We start from the raw sequence: 19,022 nt of genomic DNA, 5'->3' as shown, positions 1-19,022 counted from the left end.
AGCATTCCTGATGAATTCTAATGAATGGCTAAAGGCATAATGGCCCCTAGCATTGGCTTGGATGTTTGGATGTTAATTTCTCAAATTGCTATGCTGTCAAAATGTGATATTTAAACTAGGGCTGTCAACGTTAAAGCATTACCGCGGGCTGGAAATTTGGAATCAGTAATGCCTTACTTTTTTTTTTTTAACACAAGTTAATTAAGGCACCAAGTTTGACCCCAATGTCCGGCATAATCTCCCCCGTCCAACGCACTGATCTGTTTTCTGGCTGAATGATTGAACGGCGTGCTCTTACGGTGTCCAGCAGTAACACTCTGGGTCAGAGTTCCAGCTCAGACCCAGATAGAGAGCTTTGTTTGGTTTCTCTTTATATATTTTTCTCTTTCTCTGTTTCTCTCTCCATCCCTCTCTCTCTCTCGCTCTCGTTCATTTCTCCGCTAAATAGAGAGCTCTGGCGGTATTCCACTATCTTATTCATTAATTCATACATTAACTATTGCAGCACACACTCTGTGAATTTAGCCTAAGAGTCTGTTAAAGAGACAGTGTACACATCCAGCACCCTACATTGATTTTCATCTCCCCTCAAACATACAAGTATATACTATTATTTTAATTGACACCACTAATATACATATAATTGCATTTTACATTTCTTACATTCATTTTTTTATCTACGTTTAAATATCCACTATATAAACTTGTGTCTGAAAAAAAGACGAATGCCATAAATTACAGTTAATTACAGAATTTTGTTGGGATTAATCAGATTAATTTTTTATAATTGATTGACACCACTAATTTAAACTAATAAAAATGTAAGTAATGCATAAAATAATGTTACATAAATTTGTGTCTTTTTATGTTGTACTGCATTTACTGAATATTTCCGTAAAAATTATAGCCTAAAATATACTGCATGTTAGTGTGCAGTTCCAACAGAACACTGTCAGTTATTACCTTTCCATATGTACACATATATATGTTTATAATAACTTTCACCAAGGTCAAACATTCTGTGGTGAAATAGTTGGTGACCAAAACTGTTTGTTAATATTACTGTGTTAATGTTTTCACTATCCATTTTAACCTCATCAAAGTGACCAACCTTGAAATATAACCAGACAGTGCCTTGGGCCTCATGAAATTATAGCTACTATTCATGGGTAATATGGTAGTTTAATTCAGTCTGTTGAGTCTGTGTGTGGATATGCAGGGGGCATGACCGCCGTGAGCGCTCAGAATGTGGAATGTGGCAGAATGCAGGAAATAGGGTTGTATTAAAAAATAATGTATAAGTAAGACCCGGGAATTTGCACATAATAAAGCAATTTAAAGTTTAGCTTGTGAGGTTCAGACTAAAACACTGCCTATCATGCTGCCTGATCACCTTACTGTGGTTTGAGTTACATACTATATGTTCCATGTGATTTCTGTGATAGGAAAAAGAAAATTTGTAATGGCAAAATAGTCTCACTGTGAGAGAAACACAGTAAACAGGCTTCAGTGTGATTCCATGGATGTGGACTGAAACTCCATATGCTGAATGACAAACACACTGTAAGGTGTGTAGACTTAATTTAATCTAATGTATTTAATGTAGTATTTGTTATTTATTGTATATAAAACATTATTCATAAACTGCCTGGCCCCGAAAAAGTCTCCACCTGAATTTAAGTAAGTAAATGATGTGGGGTTGATGCTGCAGTTGGTCAGGTTTAGGATCAGTATGTGCTGAAAGAATGAGGTCAATATACTGAATATACTGAATATAGGTTATTCCATCAATTAATTTTATCTTTCCTGATGACACGGCCATATTCCAAGATGACAATGTCAGGATTCATGAGGCTGGAATTGTGAAAGAGTGATTCAGGGAGCATGAGATCATCATTTTCACACATGGATTCTCCACCACAGAGTCCAGATCCTAACCTCATTGAGAATCTTTGGGATGTGCTGAAGAAGGCTTTGTGCAGCTGTCAGACTCAATCATCTTTCATCATCAAAGCAAGATTTTTTTGAAAAACGAATGAAACACCTTCTATGATCCTTTATAAAGAAAGTATACAAAAAAATTAATGAAACACTGGATTGAAATAAATCTTGTTGACATTGCAGAAGCTTATCAAAACAAAACTAAAGGAGGTCCAACCAAATATTATTTGGTGGTGACTTTTTTTTTGGCCATGTAGTGTTTTTCAAATTGTGTGCTCAAAAAATGTCAAGTGATTAAGAGTTCTCCTATTAGAGACTGAATGACTGACATTTCTCCTGGCAAGTACATCAGCACATAAACATGCAATGAATTGGCCAATTTATTAATCCTATTGTTGAAATTTTAAAAGCATCAATACAGAAAAGTCATGAAGATTCCTCGCGACGTCTGCTGTTCCCTTGGCTAAGGTATTATGTCTGTGTTTACTCAAACACATGTGGACACTTTAGCTGCACTAAATCTCTTGGATCTGTGTTGAGTAAACCCAGAATGGCACACAGAGGTTCAGGGAGGTTCAAAGTGCACTTAGGTCAGTAGGGGGTTGTTAGATGGAGCATGGGACGAGGCCTTGGCGGAACATTATCACTCAAAAAACAACTATGTTTAAGTTATGGAAGAGGGGTTTTAACAGTGAACTGTCTTCTTCACCAAAACACTTTTTTACAATTTTTACGTAACACTGGTTTTCACTTGCTCTTTCTATTTTTAAGTTGAAAGCTGAAAATATTTCAGGTGTTTGTTTTTGGAGTGAAGGTCTTTGGAGTGAAGGTCAAAGTTCTTCCACAGCAAGAGGCTACAAATTGCAGACTATAACCTTTGACCATTCTTGCAATGCTTCTGATTGTTTAGTGTGTGCAACAGAAGCCTTATTTGAGGCCAAGCAAAGTCTTTCTGTCTTTCTGACAGAGGTTTAAACATGGGTTGTATAAATTGTGTAATGCTTGTGATAATTAAAATGTTGGGTCACTTGAATGACGTCTCAATGACTTCACTATGTTTAACATTTGTTTATTGTTCTGAAGTATGTACCAAAATAATTGCTATGAATAAAAAATTGCATTTTGCATTGTACAACTAAGTAAAAATGTTTACAGACAAGCATAACTAATTGTACAAAAATAATAACAACATAAAAGTAAAAACAATAAAGGACAGAACATCCTCACATCAGTGTGCAAACTGTTTATACAGATGGAAATGCCTCCTGAGGCTGCATCCCCTGATAAATTATTTAAATAGCACTTATCTACACACATAAACACAAACATACATACAAACACACATACACATACGCACAAGAAACCAAATACACACTTTTTTCATATGAAACACAAGTCTTACAGACAACAAACAGCACAATAATTTATCGGTTTTACAAAAAGTACTGGACACTGGAAGCACTAGCATTAAAAACTCCCATCTTGCTCTATTTACCGTAGGGGTCAAAGGCAGGGTGCTTCTTAACAAAGAAATACTATTTACAGCTTGTGCTACAGTAGCAATATGAAGGTAACCAAATCTGCTTTTTTTTAACATTATGAAAATATTATTATTTGTCTGATCAAATTATACAACAGTATTGAGGTAATATTTGTACATCGAAGTGTTCATTTAACTCTCTACACAAAAGGCACGCAGGTCAAACACACTTTTCAGAACTTCTCCTCTATAGGTCATCAATGAAGACACTATAAAGGGTGTAGTGGAGAGCTTTGGGCAGAGTCATGCCCAGAGATGTAATTTTGGAGAGAATTCGCTGTTAGATTTTACTATATTATAAATGATAAATAAGACTTTTTTATGTACAAAATGATGGTATTTCCAAAAGATGTCACTTCTATCATTTCCAGTATCAGATAATAAATACAGGTCCAACAGCTGATATTTTTGCAAGTGCTTTTTTTAAATACAAAATTGGCCTTTTGTAAAGGTCTTACATTTGACCTTATGATTTTATGGAGATATCAAAAGAGATGTAAGTTACAGTTTTAATACTTTCCTGTTTCTTAGTTTTAAAAGAGCTCAATTAATAGCAGTCATGATTAACCTTACTCCCTCCTAATGACTTCTGATCCTGACTCTGCCCAAGCCCTCTTTAACACAGCCACTAAGGTAACTGAAATGTTTGCTAAGATGGAGTTACCCATCTCACCCTGAGGAAACTATGCCCACTAACATATCATACCTAGTTGTCTACTTTCCACCACTCATTATAGGAATAACCTAAAACATTCTTTGAAACTCCAAAATATTCTATTAGCAGACATACTGTGTCTAAGGGTTTAAATAGATTTGTTTTTGAGTTCAATTAAAAGAGTGACTAAAAGAAAGCATATATTTTAAGCATAATCCAAAGCTTGCCGGTTCATAATATGCCCTTAATGTACTAAAGCATCTTTACTCTTTTTCATGTTTGGCAAAATAATGTTAAAATAAATTATCATGGGTACAGGTTTTGAATACAGTCTCAGACTTGGCCCCGTCTTTGGACATCCATTCAGAGAAGGAATGCAGAGAGAGAAAGAGACGGAGAGAGAAAGAGAGAGAGAGAGAGATTGAAGTGCATAGTTGTCTGCAGGGAACCCCTCCCACACAGACCTGAATGAGGTTTCTCAGAGAGAGAGATCAGTCTTTCCGATGAAGCAAAGCGATGGGGAGCTTGTTTCTGCTCTACCTGCTCTTGGTGGAGGGGTCCTGATTCTCCAGGGGCAGTCAGCTGGGCTCCATCCAAACCAGCACTGGTTATACTGAAACTGACCACATGCTTTTCTGCCCCACCAGAGTTCATGCTCCAGAAGAAAAAGTAGCGGGAAATCTGTCCCTGGACTTTGCACGGAGTACATATTCTTATTTATACAGAAAGGTGCAATTCTTCCAAGAATGTCTTGCTTGTGCAATTATACATCTGTAAAAACGAAAAGAGCAACGAAAAGCAAATAAATGTCTGTTTTTGATAAATAAGACTAGATTAAGATTAAGAAGCATAAGAATATGCTGAATCATACCTCTGCATTCATATTTGAGGTCTGAGAAGTATACCATCTCTTGTGAGAACACAAAGAGACCTAGTCGTCCACCTGCATAGGTTTTGTCGTAGATTCTTCCAGAATCTGCCATGATCTTCTTTCCTTCATACATGACAACTCTACAATAGTGAAAAGAAGCAACAATAGTCTGTTAGCACATTGAACTGCAGTGAATATTGACAAATGACTGTTGTTATCTTCAATCTTCAAACAATACCAAGACTGTTCTTCTACATTCAGGCTGTACTTGCACATAGTTCCCCAATGGTGAAAAAATAACTACCTATAACTACGAAAGCAGGCGCCATACTATCTTTAAGAAACTCCTGAAGACATAGCTCTTCAAAAACCTGTAACAAACTAACTACTTCTAACCTCATTTCCTTCTTCCCCTCCTTTCCTCCTCTACCCCACTCTTCACCTTGGCTTCCTTTAGGCCCTGTCTAAACATGTTTTTGCCTTGAACTTCTATGTCCTCTATGTCCACTTATGTACATAATTATTTTTTAAGTCTTTTTTTATAAAAGCATCCGCTAAATGCATTGTAATGTAAAGTAATTTCATGTAATACCTTATGTGTCCTGTTCTTGGCCTGTGTGTTAGGTGCCATCTGTAAGCAGTGAAGTCCTTCCAACCGACATTCTTGGGGTCATGCCAGAGAGTGCGCACCTAGAGAGGAAATCAAACAAATAATTTATACAATTTATACTACTGAAAACCTTTAATGCACAATCTTAGACATTTCACTTATAGATATGACTTTTAGGATTAGGATTTACCTGTCCTGCAGTGTCCCCAGTGTGCCACAGAGCATTCCTTAGATGTTCACCAGGTCCAGTGGTTGAGTTGACTACTTTAATTGACAGCCCTGAGTAGCCCTGAGCCTTGGTGGGTTTGCTGGACCAATACGTCTGAGTAATTTGCTTCCACATCACCACATAGAAGCGAGAGCTAGACTGGTAGCCAAACACGAACCCAGCATAGTCATCATCTCTCTCTGTGTTGATGAAGAAGGTCCCACTGAAGTCCACTGCGTTGAACTCATCAAAACCTTGAGAAGACAAAAAGTTAAGTTAATTAAAATGATTTCTTCAGTTGTGGAGAATTTTGGAGAAGGGATTCTGCTTTAAAAAGACTTCTCAGCATACCAACGGCAATTCCAGGATCGCAGTTGACTGTCTGAACCAACTCTTTGCCCTGGTGACGCACCACCCAGTTGGGATCAATCTGAGAAGTGCCCTTGGGGTCCAGAGGCACCATCTGGAACTTGCGGAAGTCAGTCTCGCTGATGTCAAAGTTTTCAGGGCACACATCATAGATGTCAGGAACATTATCTTGGTCAAAGTCGTCCTTACAGGCATCTCCACGTCCATCACCTAGAAACAGAATAGAGAAATTACTTGTAGAAACAAACCAGTAAAAGGTTAGCAAAATACAAGAGGTTGCATTTTACTTAATCCCACTAACCATCAGAGTCCAGCTGATCTGGGTTGAAGGCCAGCCTGCAGTTGTCTTTATCGTCTGGGATGCCATCATTGTCATCATCAAAATCGCACGCATCTCCTTTGCCATCCTTGTCGTGATCAGCCTGGTTGGCATTGGGAATGTAAGGGCAGTTGTCCAAGTTGTTCTGATGCCCGTCTTCATCAATGTCCTGGTTGCTGTCGCACTTATCTCCCACCCGATCAGAGTCCGTGTCAAGCTGTTGAACAAGGGTGCCATAACACAACAAGTATTAACATCAGTGCTGCTAAGGTGTCTAGCTTTGGTTTGCAAGTCTGTGACAGTTTTATTACAAAGCTGCCTGAGGCTCTGCTATCCCCGAATCCATTACACTTGGCAGATTTGATGCTGGTCTGACTCCACTTTTCATCTGATAAAGCTGCAACACCTATCCCACTGGATCCACTGCAGTCTCATGTCTCTGAGGCCTGGCACACTACACTCGCATTTCTGTTCCTCTGTTGAGAAGGAGGGGTGGAAGGGGGTGGGTCAATTTCACCCATTTTCCCCTTAACTGAGTCCTGTTGTTCCAGAGGCGTACATTCCTCCTCCTCAGTTAACCATGGCACAGGTGTGATCCGCAGGGATTGAGTGCCGACAGGGCATGCATAAACCCACCAGCAAATCCATTCCTCACTAATAACCGCCTCCCCCTCCAATTCCCTTTGGCCTTGTTGAGAGCCACTGAGTACCCTTCAAAAGCCTCCCTTTGCGTTTTTGTTAGGCTGTGTGCCCCTAAGGTGAAGAGGATTTACTCCACTTTTACATTGCGTGATAAAACCCTGCTTCCCTGCAAACACCTATTGGGCTTTTCACATGACAAAAGGCTGTGCAGTTGAGTTGAATAACAGATGGATCAAAGTAGATTACAGCCTAAAACACCTGCACTGGAATCTCTTTTTCGCTCTTTCTATTTCTCTGTCTGCATTCTCTCACTCTGATGATGCATACCTGGTCAGGATTGTGCTCCAGAGGGCAATTATCGCACTGGTCACCGACCCCGTCAAGATCAGTATCTTTTTGATCCACGTTGTACAGATAGGGACAGTTGTCCCTCTCGTTCAGAATACCTTAGGAAAAAAGCAAGTCACCATTAAGTGCCTTGGCCCTTAAATGCAATTCTTTTTTAATTTGATTTGGCTTACTCTAAAGCTTTCTTACCATCTCCATCAATGTCCACAGCACATGCATCTCCTTCACCATTGTTGTCTGTGTCTGTCTGGTCAGGATTGCTGTTATACGGACAATTGTCGCAACGGTCTCCAACCTCATCGCGGTCGTAGTCATACTGCCTGGGGTTGAAGATGAATGGGCAGTTGTCCTGTTAAAAAAAAAGAGGGCACAGTGAGGAGTGAGGAAAAAATGCTAAAGCTCCTGCCACTCCCTAAAATCTAACATCACAAGAGGAGCCTATTACATTTAGATGGGAGCCTTGTAATTTGGCTGTGGTTGTATAGGCCTATTTACAGGAGTGAAAGCATAAAAGTGAGTCTTTTTTTAGGAATGAGACCAAATATGATGTTGGAATTAGCAGGAAACACTGAGGGCCTTTCAGAGCACCTCATGTCGGAATTTGAGGTTTGGCTCAGAAACAAGTAGTCTTAGCTACCTAATGCTGTTTTGCAGCATTTATTTTCATCTTAGTTTGAGTTATGAATGCAAAGCTACTCAAAATGCACAGAGCCCACAGGTTAACTTGTTCATAGGCAGTTCATGTACAATATATTGCACACATAAAAAAAATCAAATTTGTGCCCATTAGATGTCAAAATCTTAAGCAAGAGTAAAAAAAGGAAGATAATTTACCCTGTCATCAGGAATACCATCATCGTCATCATCGTCATCACAAGCATCACCAATTCCATCCTTGTCGTAGTCCTCCTGACCTGAGTTTGGAAGGTTCGGGCAGTTGTCCTGAAATTATAATGAATTAAAAGTCAGTATTCACAATTTATTACATGACAATAAACATTTCTGTTTTTGTGTTTTTACAGTTGTTTTCTTGCACCTTCTTGCAGTGATAGGTGGCGTTTTCCACGCACACAAGGTCAGCATTAGGCCAGCCGTCCAGATCAGTGTCCTCTCCACAGATGTGTCCATTGCCAGCATAGCCTGGCCTGCACTCACAGCGGAACATGGGGTCTGAGAAATGTCCCAAGTAGTTGCAGCGGGCATTCTTATTGCAGTCGTGACTTCCATCAAGGCAGGGGTTACGAGGTGTGCACACCTGTAAAAAAGACAGATTAAAAGTTTATCCATGCTAAGATACTATCTTAGACTATTATGGACTTTCAGATATTTGCATAACGTACACTTTGTTGCTTACCTGTTTCTTTGCAACAGCATCCTCCACTCCGCGGCCAAATGGCTGGGGACCACTGTAACGAGGAGGGCATGGAAGGCAGTTGTATCCAGGTACTGTATTTTCACATCTGTGGACTCCATTGAATTCAAAGCAAGCATCGGGGACTTCTTTGCACTGTTAAGAGGAAAAAACTATTTTGTTATTCGTTTGCTCTAAAAGGTCTCAATTGTTTGGTATTACAGAAAGTTGATTGACGGTTTTTTTTCACCTCATTAATGTCTTTGCAGTTGATGCCATTGCCTGTGTAACCTGTTGGACATTTCCCACACTTCCATGAACCATCTTTGAAGCTTGTGCACTGGGCCCCAGCGAAGCAGGGATTGGACAGACATCCATCTAAGAAAAAAAAGAGTATTGGTTAAGAGACTGAAAATCACATTTATAGATATTATATATATTTATATGCATATGAAGGCATCTTGACTCACCAATAGGACAGGCCTGTTTGTTGCAGATTTGAGTTGCAGTAGCATCACCAACACAGTCTTTGCCTCCGTACTTGGGTGCAGGATCGTTGCAAAGACGTTTGCGGCTCTGGGTGCCTCCTCCGCAGGTGAGTGAGCACTTATCCCATGGTGACCAGGGTCCCCAACCACCGTTGACTGGACAAACAAGAAGAACCACATGTAAACCTTCTGTGAGCTGTTTGCTCCCCCCAGGGTGCTCAACACTCGTAGCTTCTCTTTTTTATGGTTCTCACACTTACTTGGACATGGGGACTTCTCACATTTCTCAGTCTGCCTGCCCTGGCCCTGGCAGTCTTTTCCTCCCATCTGTGGCGTAGGGGAGTTGCAGAGACGGATGCGCGTGATGACGCCAGACCCACAGGTGACTGAGCAGGAGGACCATGGTGACCAGTGGCTCCAGTTGCCATCTTGCTTAACTGATGGAGATGGATGAGAAACACAAGTTAAAAACCAGTCAGTGAATGCGACAGTAAAGAGTTTTGGTGAGCATATGGTAAAGTACTCACAGCGCTTGTCACACTCCTGGAGGTAGCAGTCTCTGGTCTGCACGGAGGTGCCCTCGCAGTTGTTATTGATGCGGTCGCAGGAGCGGCCACGCTGCTGAATGCCCCTTCCACAAGACACAGAACAATGGGTCCATTCAGACCAGGGGGACCAGCCGTCCTCGGCAGAGTCGCTGGCTGTTGGGGGAGAGGAGAGTGAGACAATAGCAGAGCTATTCTCTTATTCTAAAGCAGCAAAGAGGAGAAAAGCTCTTAATGCAGGGCCCTAATGGACTCGATTTAGCCTAGGCTGCTTGAGACAGACCACTCCAGGGAACCCTGGCATGAACCAAACGCATGCAGTGCCAGGCAAAATGCACTGTACTAAATGCACAGGGATCCCCTTTGATGACTTTTCCAAAACGGGAAGTGGAATTTGCAAATACACGTGAAGATATCATAGCTTTAAATTGCTGAGGTTGAGGTGTTGCGGTTTTCCGTAATTGTTTAAGTTTTAGGCATGTGTGCCCATCCCTTGTGGCTGAGAGAAAATGTTAGTTTTGCTTTTTTTATTCCTGCTGAATAGCACTAATTTTCCACCTTTAACCAATTTGGCCAATTATGGTCATTACAACATTTTAGTAGAGTTTCAGTGGTACACAAAGCTCTACTGTTACCCACATTTAGATTCATTCATTTGCCACGTTGCTTTCACCAGTCACCTCAAAAAAAAGCATGTGTAATACTCACGTCATATGTTTATTTTATCTCCTATCAACAAAATTTGCAGATTTTTCTACTCAATGGACTTGGGGTTCCCTAATTATTTTAAATCTGACATGAGAAAGCATGCAAAACTAAACAAAGAAAAGGCAGCAAATATATGATTATTGAACTGTACTTACGAGTTCCACACCGGGGGCAGCATTCCCCGTCTGGCACAGTTGCATTGGCACAGGGAATCAGAGGACAGGAAATCTTACGGCACACTGTCGCAGAGTTCTGTAATTATCAGCCACACCTCATTAGTCAAAAGGGGAGAGCAGGAGCCTTGTCTAGCACTCTAGGTCATATGTTAAATGGCAAATGGCCAAACACAAGGGCTACAAAGAGGGTTAGACTAATCTTTGAAACAGCAAACACTAAACTGCCGTCTGCCAAAATACCCAGGAAGTGAGTCTGGCAACAGAAGGCCTTGTTAAACTCCCTAATTAACCAAGCGAATATCCCTGGGTGGTGATAAGCTGTGTTGGTTTGCCCGCTGCACCACAGAGCGTGCCAGAGAAAAATCAAGTGTCTGGACTGTTGACTTTAATTATTTTTAATGTTCTAAGTTGTGGTTATTTGTCATAGAGCCTGTGTAGTACAACCCAGCCCTCCCCCAACTTCCTTATCTTAATTAGAGACAAGGTGCTTCACAGAGCTAGACACAACACTAGACAATGCTAAAGGCAGTAAATCATAGCATGGCTGCTCTCTCACTCACTCACAAATTAGCGACTTAATGACAAAGCCTATTGCACTTAAACTGTAAGAGTCTGTCAGCAAAGCACACTCCAAAAGGGGTACTTACTTGGCAAGTGCACTCAGTGCAGTCGTCCACTGTCCATTCTTCCTTGTTCTTATGCACAATGCCATTGTGAAGACAGACACCGGCATGGATTCCCATTCGTTTCATGAGCAGATTGTTTTCATCTGTCTAGGAAACAAAGGAAAGTACAAATATAAATTCAGTACCATCATAATATGTATTGCCTTCAATGCAAAACTATTCTTTCTACTTTAGCATTTAGCTTTAAAGTGCAAAAATGTAATAAATATTTCTGTGTAAACAGAACAAAAAACCCTCCTTACCACTTTGCGAAGCTCATTGGACAGCTCTTGCACCACCACACCAAGGCTCTTCAGTTCCTTGAACATGCTAAGAAGGTCCTCACAGGAAAAGCCACAAATCATCTGTAGATCTGTTATGAGGGGAAAAGTGCAGTTTTAGCCACAGGGAAAGAGATCCATTTCCATTCCCATTAACTATGTTTTTCACTGATCTGCACTAAGACTCTGCCAGAGGGAAGAGTTTACCTTTTGTCTTGTGGCCAGTGTAGTCTGTCCTGATGGCTGGACTGGATCCATTGATGGGATTGTCCAGGGTGATTGTATCTGTCATGAATGCTGCAACAAAGAAGCACAACTGTTTGACTCAGCTGCAAATTGTTAATGCAGACTATCCTATGATCTTAGAGTTTGTTATGTATTAAAATACAAGTATATGCAAGAAAAGTGCACTGTAGCATCTGCAGCAAATCAACCAGGTGGCATTCCTTCAAATAAGAGTTAATCAGAGTGGAGCAACTATGTACTTAAAATGTTTTCAAACTTTACAGTATATTTTAAGACTTAGCCGACCAAGGAAGTCTGATGTAGGTGATAAACATTATGTAAGTACTGAGACTAAACACATTTTGTTTGCTAGAATACAGTCCATTTATAGTCCTTTTTTTCTTCCTTGCACATGTTTTTAAGACCCTACAGTCCTTAACTGAGTATGTGACTGATTAATTAATTTCAACCTGCCATACTTAATCATTATTGGTGAATAAATGAAAATCTCGGGATACTTACAGTTTTGACACCCTTTATTCCTCAATATTGCGTCTAGTGTGGTCCCAAAAACAAACCGCACATTTTGGAGAACACCCTGTCAAAAAGGCAAACGTTAATAATAATAATAATAATAATAATAATAATAATAATAATAATAATAATAATCTAAATAACAAATAAGTGAATAAATAAATACAAAGGTCGTTGCGTCTAAACATTTAATTAATAAATAATTAAATGAACGACTTTTTATCAATGTGTACAAATCACATCAATACATATAAGTTATCAATATATCACTACTAATCAGTATATATAAAATACATATACATGAATAAATCAAGCGTTTGCTAACTTACCATGAACTTGTCGTTGACTGCCCCCTTGCCGATCCTCAGGTTGGCCACCCCGGGGGTCTCGGGGGTCAGGATGGTCTGGATGGGCGCGTCCAGCTCGGCGATGCTGACATCCTCGCATCCCACGTAGAAGTGCACGCGGTCGTCCTGCACGAAGAGCGTGATGTTCTTCCAGTGGCCCGTGGCGAGGTCCGCGTCCTCGATGGACACCACCTGCTGCTTGCTCTCGGTGGAGAAGACCAGGTCCAGGGTGTTGGCCTTGCCGTTGGAGATTATCTCGAAGACGGGCCCGGAGCCGTCCAGCTTCTCTACGGTCAGCAGAGCGCCCCTGGTGCGCCTGAACTGCTTGAAGTTCACCAGCAGCAGGAAGCCCCTCTCCGCCTGGATGGAGTCCATGAGGTCCCTGAAGGCGCTCTCGGGCACCGGGGGGATCAGGTCGGGGTCCAGGATTTTGTACGCAGGGCTGTAGGGGTCGTCCCCCTTCACCATGGTCACCCCGTGGTTCTTCCTGGGCACCTGCACCAGCTCGAACAGGTCGTAGACGCTGTTATCATCCCTGCTCTCTGCAGACAGAGGTGAGGGGTTCAGTATTAACAGTAGCTTTTACTGCCTCTCTCTCTCTCTTTCTCTTTTTTTGAGTTTTATTTGTTAAGCCCTAAACTGCTGCTGAAGTACTTTTAGTTTTCTTGTAAACTCGTATTGTTTAATCGTATTAATATGGCTGGATTCTCACCTGCCTCTCTGGCGCCCTCGCAGCTCCACAGCATCACTAACAAAAATATTCCTGTTAACTTCATGTTCCGTGCTTTATTAATCATCCCTGCAGAACAAAATAAAAGCAATGTTTAAACTTGTCATTAAAAAAAAAACATTAGTCAACCTCAAGAATGAAAAAATACACTTTTTTTATTATTCATTTCTCACTTTAAAGGCGTCTGCAAGCATTAAAAAGCTTTCCTTTAGTTTCATTTACTTAACATGCTAAACATAGCTTTTAAATAAATAAATATTGTCAGCAGGCAACACATGCATGCTAAAGTACACCATAAACAACCAAAACACAGTCCTAAAAATAATAATATTAAAAAAACGTATTAAATAATACAATAGAAAATATTATGATTAAATATTTTATTTTAAATTATATAATATACAATAATATCAGTCATAACTTTACACTGGACATTAAAATGCAAAGCAATTTGTCAATCTTTATCAGGAGTAAAAAAAAAAATCATGTCTTTCAAGGCGTCTGTGAGCATCAAACGCATTATTACTATAAATTAATACCCATAACCCATCAACCAAAACAAGAAAATAAATACACTCCTACCTGTTTACTTGTTAAAAAAATAAAAAATAGAAAAAATGTACAATCCAGAAAGACGTAAAAGAGTAATTCCGAAGATTTGTAGGGTTAGGAAGGCTTCCGTTACTCTTAAAAACTCCCCAATTCAGCACTCCTTCCCTCGCGTTACAGCAGCTAAAATCTATTAGTAAGGAGAGGACAAAGTGCTATTTAAACACTTCCATCACATTCCTGAGGAGCGTGCCTCCTCCAATCAGGTGCGGGGAGCGCGTCGGGGGCGTGGCCTATCCTTACGTCACAGCGCGGAGTCTCGGGCACGAGCGCGTTTATTTGTTTTCCCGCCCGTTTTCTGACTAAACCGGCTCCACACACAGGACAGTGCGCCTGCCGGAAAACGGGTGCGACCGAAACGAGCCACATTCCAGACACCAAATTCCATAAACATTCCTGCGACGTTAGCGGCCACCGCTTCCGGTCAGTCGCTGATGATTAACAGTAATCCCGCCGGTTTTGGGGACTTTTACTTCCTATCCTATCAGAGCACGCTTACTGATTTTAATCACCAAAGCTTCGATCCCCGGAGATGAAAGATGAAATGGATTAATATATTTTTTTTAATATTCATTATTGAAGAAAAACGCTGAGCTGACAGCTGATATGTTGAGCACTCCTTTTCTGTTCTGTTGTGAGAGTTTTCAGGTGCTGTTCACCATTTAAAGCTGTTCTCCAGAAAGGTGGTCAGAATGATGCTCAGTTCACAGTCTGAAGTTCAGCCTCTGTCCACTAGAGGCCGTTCTGAGGCCTTCGGGAGTTTCTCTCTGTGCTTTCTATTCTCACTAACAATCTATTAGAGTTTTTTTAGTTTTCAGATTCAATATGATAATAACTGATGATAAACATATTAAGGCTTTTACAGCACTGCAGGTTTGTTTTAAATATAAGGAAGCAGGTTATTTTGAGTTCACTAAACCATTTCTAGTATAAGTATTGCACTATTACTGGAACTCAATTATTATATTAATTTGTTTTCCCATTTAACTGAATATTTTTCTTCATATTTTTCTTCCACCACTAAGCAACATCATGATAACTGCCTGTAACACTATAGCAGTCATATTGTCACACTGTAGCACCTATTTAATGGCCACTTAGCAGCCACCTTGATACCATAGCAACCAGGCAGCTATCTGCCTGGGATATCATAGCAATCACTTAGGAACACCACATTGACCACAGCACAGCAACTTGTATACCACAGTTACCACATATCAGCTTTATAGCATCCAGCTTGGATGCCATAGCAACCACTTAGCAACACTTTAACAAACTATACAAGAACAATAGAAAAAAACCCTGGATTACCATAACAACTGCATTGCAATGGCCTAGCACGTCTCTGGAAATGGAATCTACTTTCGCTGCACAACCATATTAAGGAAAATTCACTTTTCTGTTCTATCTCTGTTGTTTTGTTATTCTAAAAAGGAATATAACATTATTTGGAAATAAGTGCCAAAAACTACAACGCATTATTCTGTAACTATAATTACAAACATATTTTCAGCATAAATCACTTTAGACCAGTGTTCTTCAATCCTGGTCCTGGTGTGCCCCCTGTCAAGCATATTTTAGGGTATTGCCTGCTTTAGCAAACACACTATAACTCTGGGAGGGCTTGTAAATGAGCTGATTAGTTGAATCAGGTGTTTTGGAAGAAGAAGGGAAAGCCATTAATGCACCAGGACTAAAGAACACTGCTCTTGATTGTTAAAGCTCTTTTTTAGGAAAGTACTGATCAGTGTGTACATTAACACTGTAATAATGCACAAATAAAAAGTGTTTAAAGAGTAGGCATTTTAGCCATGGATGTAATATAATACAGACCTACGTTGGTGAAACAATGCTGCAGATAATTTCCTGTAGCATGCTCAGTTTCATTCAAAAATAGCTCAGAATCACTTTGAATTTCCTCCTCAGTAATAGTTTTTTTAAAGACCATAACTCTGCACAGATCTCATCTGGAGCTATTGTGCAATAGTGATGTCTTTTACAGAGCCTGGTTCCATTCCCACTGCTCCTCAGATAGCTGGTTCTGAATCCAGATGAATTATTTAGAAGGGGTCCAGGCAACCATTTCCCATTGTCTTGCTGAAAACAGACTCTGTTTTGACTACCTTAGGATGAGTGGGTGGGGGGGGGGGGGGGGGGATGTCGGGGTGTGGGAAGACTTCAGAATGTTTGCGCAGGTTGACTCGGCCCCTGTTGACTTCTCCACACAGAAATATGAGGTTGTGAGGTGCATTCCTCAGCTGAGTGTGCAGGTTGTGCTTGTCACTCACTGTCAGGAGTGTGACGTTAAACTGATTAACAGCGATGGAGAGCCGTCGTTTGTGAGATCAAACTTACAGAGTTAGAAAACATGCTTTTCTGTGGACGACTGTTTATCTCGACACTCTATCACTGCCTTTAGGGCAGAGCATTTTGACAGATGCTGAATGTTCAGCTCAAAACACGTCTGTTCCATCATCCCTACACTGCTCCAAAGAGACTACCGTTGATTTAGGATGCTTGGAATTCACATGAGATTGTTATAGTTATATGAATACTGAATATAATAATTTTAAAAACTACGCTGTAAAGTGTAGCCATCATAAGGGTCAGCCCTTCATCACCAGCATTATAGTAATCGATTTTGTGGCTACATTTGATTTTCACAAATGAGCAGCTCATTAAGGTCTTGTTCTTTGCTCAATAAAGCCTGAATAAGACACAAGATTTAGAAATAGTGTTATGAAGAAAAATTAATGACTGTTGTATTGGTTGATACACTGCCCAATAAACACTTTGTTACAACCTTGATCCGCAAATTATTGAGCATGATGATACCTAAATGTACATGGTATGTAATTTACTGCACAAGATTGTGTTTGTCACGAGAGATAAAAAAAAACACGTAATACATAACTCATATGTATCCCATAAGCCCAGTATATATACATTTATTTTTTTGTAAAAAAAAAAATCACAATTTGCCCTCAAACATCTCGTTGCTAAGGTTAGTTAGCTCTTCGTAAGCTTCAGTTAGCTTCCCGGTAGTTTGTTGCTAATGTTAGCTAGCTCTTTGCTAGCTTCAGTTCGCTTCCTGGTAACATTAGTGTGTAATTTAGCATGTTGCTAAGATTAGCTAGCTTGTCAGAAGCTTTAGTACTATCCCAGGTAACATTAGTATCTTAGCTAGCTCATCACTAAGATTAGCTAGCTTGTTGCTAGCTTCAGTTCTTTCCCCGGTAGCATTAGAATTTAAGTTATCTCGTTGGTATGGTTAGCTAGCTCATCTCTAAGATTAGCTAACTTGTTGCTAACTTTAGTTCTCTCCTCGATAACATTAGTATTGTAAGTACAGTATGTTGGTTTGCTTGTTGCTATGATTAGCTAGCCTGCTGCTAACATTAGTTATATTGCTAGTTTGCACTTACGTACTTCTAGATGTCTGGAAAAATGTATCCTTCGTCCCTGAGGACACAATTATCCACATAAAAAAGTATAACTCCTGCGAGCCGGTGAAAAAGAGCAGATTTAACTTAATATTGGACTATTCAAAATGAAAAGTGTTCATTGATTGGAATCTGAACGAAAGCAGGAGTGACTTTTTTTTTGCTGTTAGCCAATCTGTGTGCAGATTTTAGGCACACAGAAAAATGACTGATTTTGTCTGTTTGATTGAATTGTTGATGTTCAGTAAACGTAGAAAAAAGGTTCAGTTTCTAATGAACTTCACTTTAGCATTCCTGTCAAGTTTTGGATTTAAAAATTATATATATATATATATATATATATATATATATATATATATATATATATATATATATATATATATATATATATATATATATATATATGATATACATATATTTTTAATGGATTTAAAATTGAACAAAGGGTGCACAACCTGACTGGCTGTTTCTCCTGAAAGGCGGGACTTTCTCCTTAAACCGGCACCACGATTGGTTAAGAGACACACAGCAGTCAGTGGCCAGTCTCTTCAATAATAAAGTTTTTTAAATTTTAATATAATACGGGAAATTTATGGGAAAATACTAATACGTGAGGACGGCGGGCAAGAGAAGTAAAATACGTTAGTTTCCCGGCCAAAACGGGAGATTGATAGGTATGCTTTAGACAGAGGACTCGGACTCGGACTCGGCCGAACTCGCCCACAGTCTCAGAGTCCACCTCACCTCAAGACCGTTTCCAAACAAGGTCAAGTCCGAGACGAGACCGAGATCACTTGTTTTTGGTCTCAGACCAAACTAGAGTACCATAGCACTATTAGACATTGTAACAAATAATACAGCAATTATTAATGATTTCCACATAACAAACAACTTACTCTACTCTATGTCTAAAGCCTGTCTTATTCAGGTTTTACTGAGCAAATAACAAGAAAATATAGCCTAATAATAATAATAATAATAATAATAATAATAATATGAATAATATGAATAATATGCTGCAGTTCTTGTTCTGTAAAATAAAGTGTTACCATTTCTATATCTTTTAGCAAGTTAGTTAATAAACTATATTAAAACAAGTGCAAACCTGAAAAGGTAAATTACATATTCCTAGAATACAATAGAATATTCTAGTATTAAAATTAGAATTTTTTACAGATTTTATAACTAGACTTGCATCCCTGCTGCCCTATAAAAATGCCCTCATAGGCTATTTTTGGGTATGTTATCTCTTGGTGAGAGATTGTAGACTGCTAGATATGCCTCTTCTATGCACTAAAAGACATTTTGCCAAGTTGACAGACTTTGAGAAGCGGGTCATCATTGGAGTGAGAGAAGCAAATTGGTCGTTTCGATTATTGCCAATCATTTCAGTCTTAACAACAAATCCACGTTCCAA

The 19,022-nt window shown here is 39.7% G+C and overlaps 1 protein-coding gene across 1 annotated transcript; it reads right to left on the bottom strand.

The window, feature by feature from the left end:
- Nucleotides 1-2,994: 2,994 nt before the first annotated feature.
- Nucleotides 2,995-14,313, bottom strand: thbs1b (thrombospondin 1b). The gene is made up of 23 exons (XM_007258168.4): nucleotides 14,136-14,313; nucleotides 13,536-13,622; nucleotides 12,806-13,365; nucleotides 12,465-12,540; nucleotides 11,925-12,014; nucleotides 11,700-11,809; nucleotides 11,419-11,544; nucleotides 10,751-10,847; nucleotides 9,870-10,043; nucleotides 9,603-9,779; nucleotides 9,325-9,498; nucleotides 9,105-9,232; nucleotides 8,858-9,010; nucleotides 8,540-8,758; nucleotides 8,338-8,445; nucleotides 7,693-7,852; nucleotides 7,483-7,601; nucleotides 6,496-6,730; nucleotides 6,177-6,404; nucleotides 5,808-6,079; nucleotides 5,600-5,697; nucleotides 5,008-5,147; nucleotides 2,995-4,907 (listed from the first exon to the last, which is right to left on the bottom strand). The coding sequence occupies exons 2-23, from the start codon at nucleotides 13,618-13,620 to the stop codon at nucleotides 4,900-4,902; spliced, it is 3,537 nt and encodes a 1,178-aa protein (XP_007258230.1). The 5' UTR covers nucleotides 13,621-13,622; nucleotides 14,136-14,313; the 3' UTR covers nucleotides 2,995-4,899.
- Nucleotides 14,314-19,022: the final 4,709 nt, after the last annotated feature.

Source organism: Astyanax mexicanus, chromosome 1 (assembly GCF_023375975.1).
Source record: "Astyanax mexicanus isolate ESR-SI-001 chromosome 1, AstMex3_surface, whole genome shotgun sequence".
NCBI classification, from domain to species: Eukaryota; Metazoa; Chordata; class Actinopteri; order Characiformes; family Acestrorhamphidae; genus Astyanax; species Astyanax mexicanus.
Note: the sequence above shows the minus strand (reverse complement) of the source record. Positions and strands in the feature narration are given on the sequence as shown.

Excerpts from the sequence above, each read along its gene's own strand:
- thbs1b (XM_007258168.4), bottom strand. The coding sequence starts at position 13,620 with ATGATTAATAAAGCACGGAACATGAAGTTAACAGGAATATTTTTGTTA. Across the intron at positions 12,541-12,805 it reads CAGTCAACGACAAGTTCATG|GGTGTTCTCCAAAATGTGCG; the intron begins GTAAGTTAGCAA and ends CCTTTTTGACAG. Across the intron at positions 8,446-8,539 it reads CCACCTATCACTGCAAGAAG|GACAACTGCCCGAACCTTCC; the intron begins GTGCAAGAAAAC and ends TTATAATTTCAG.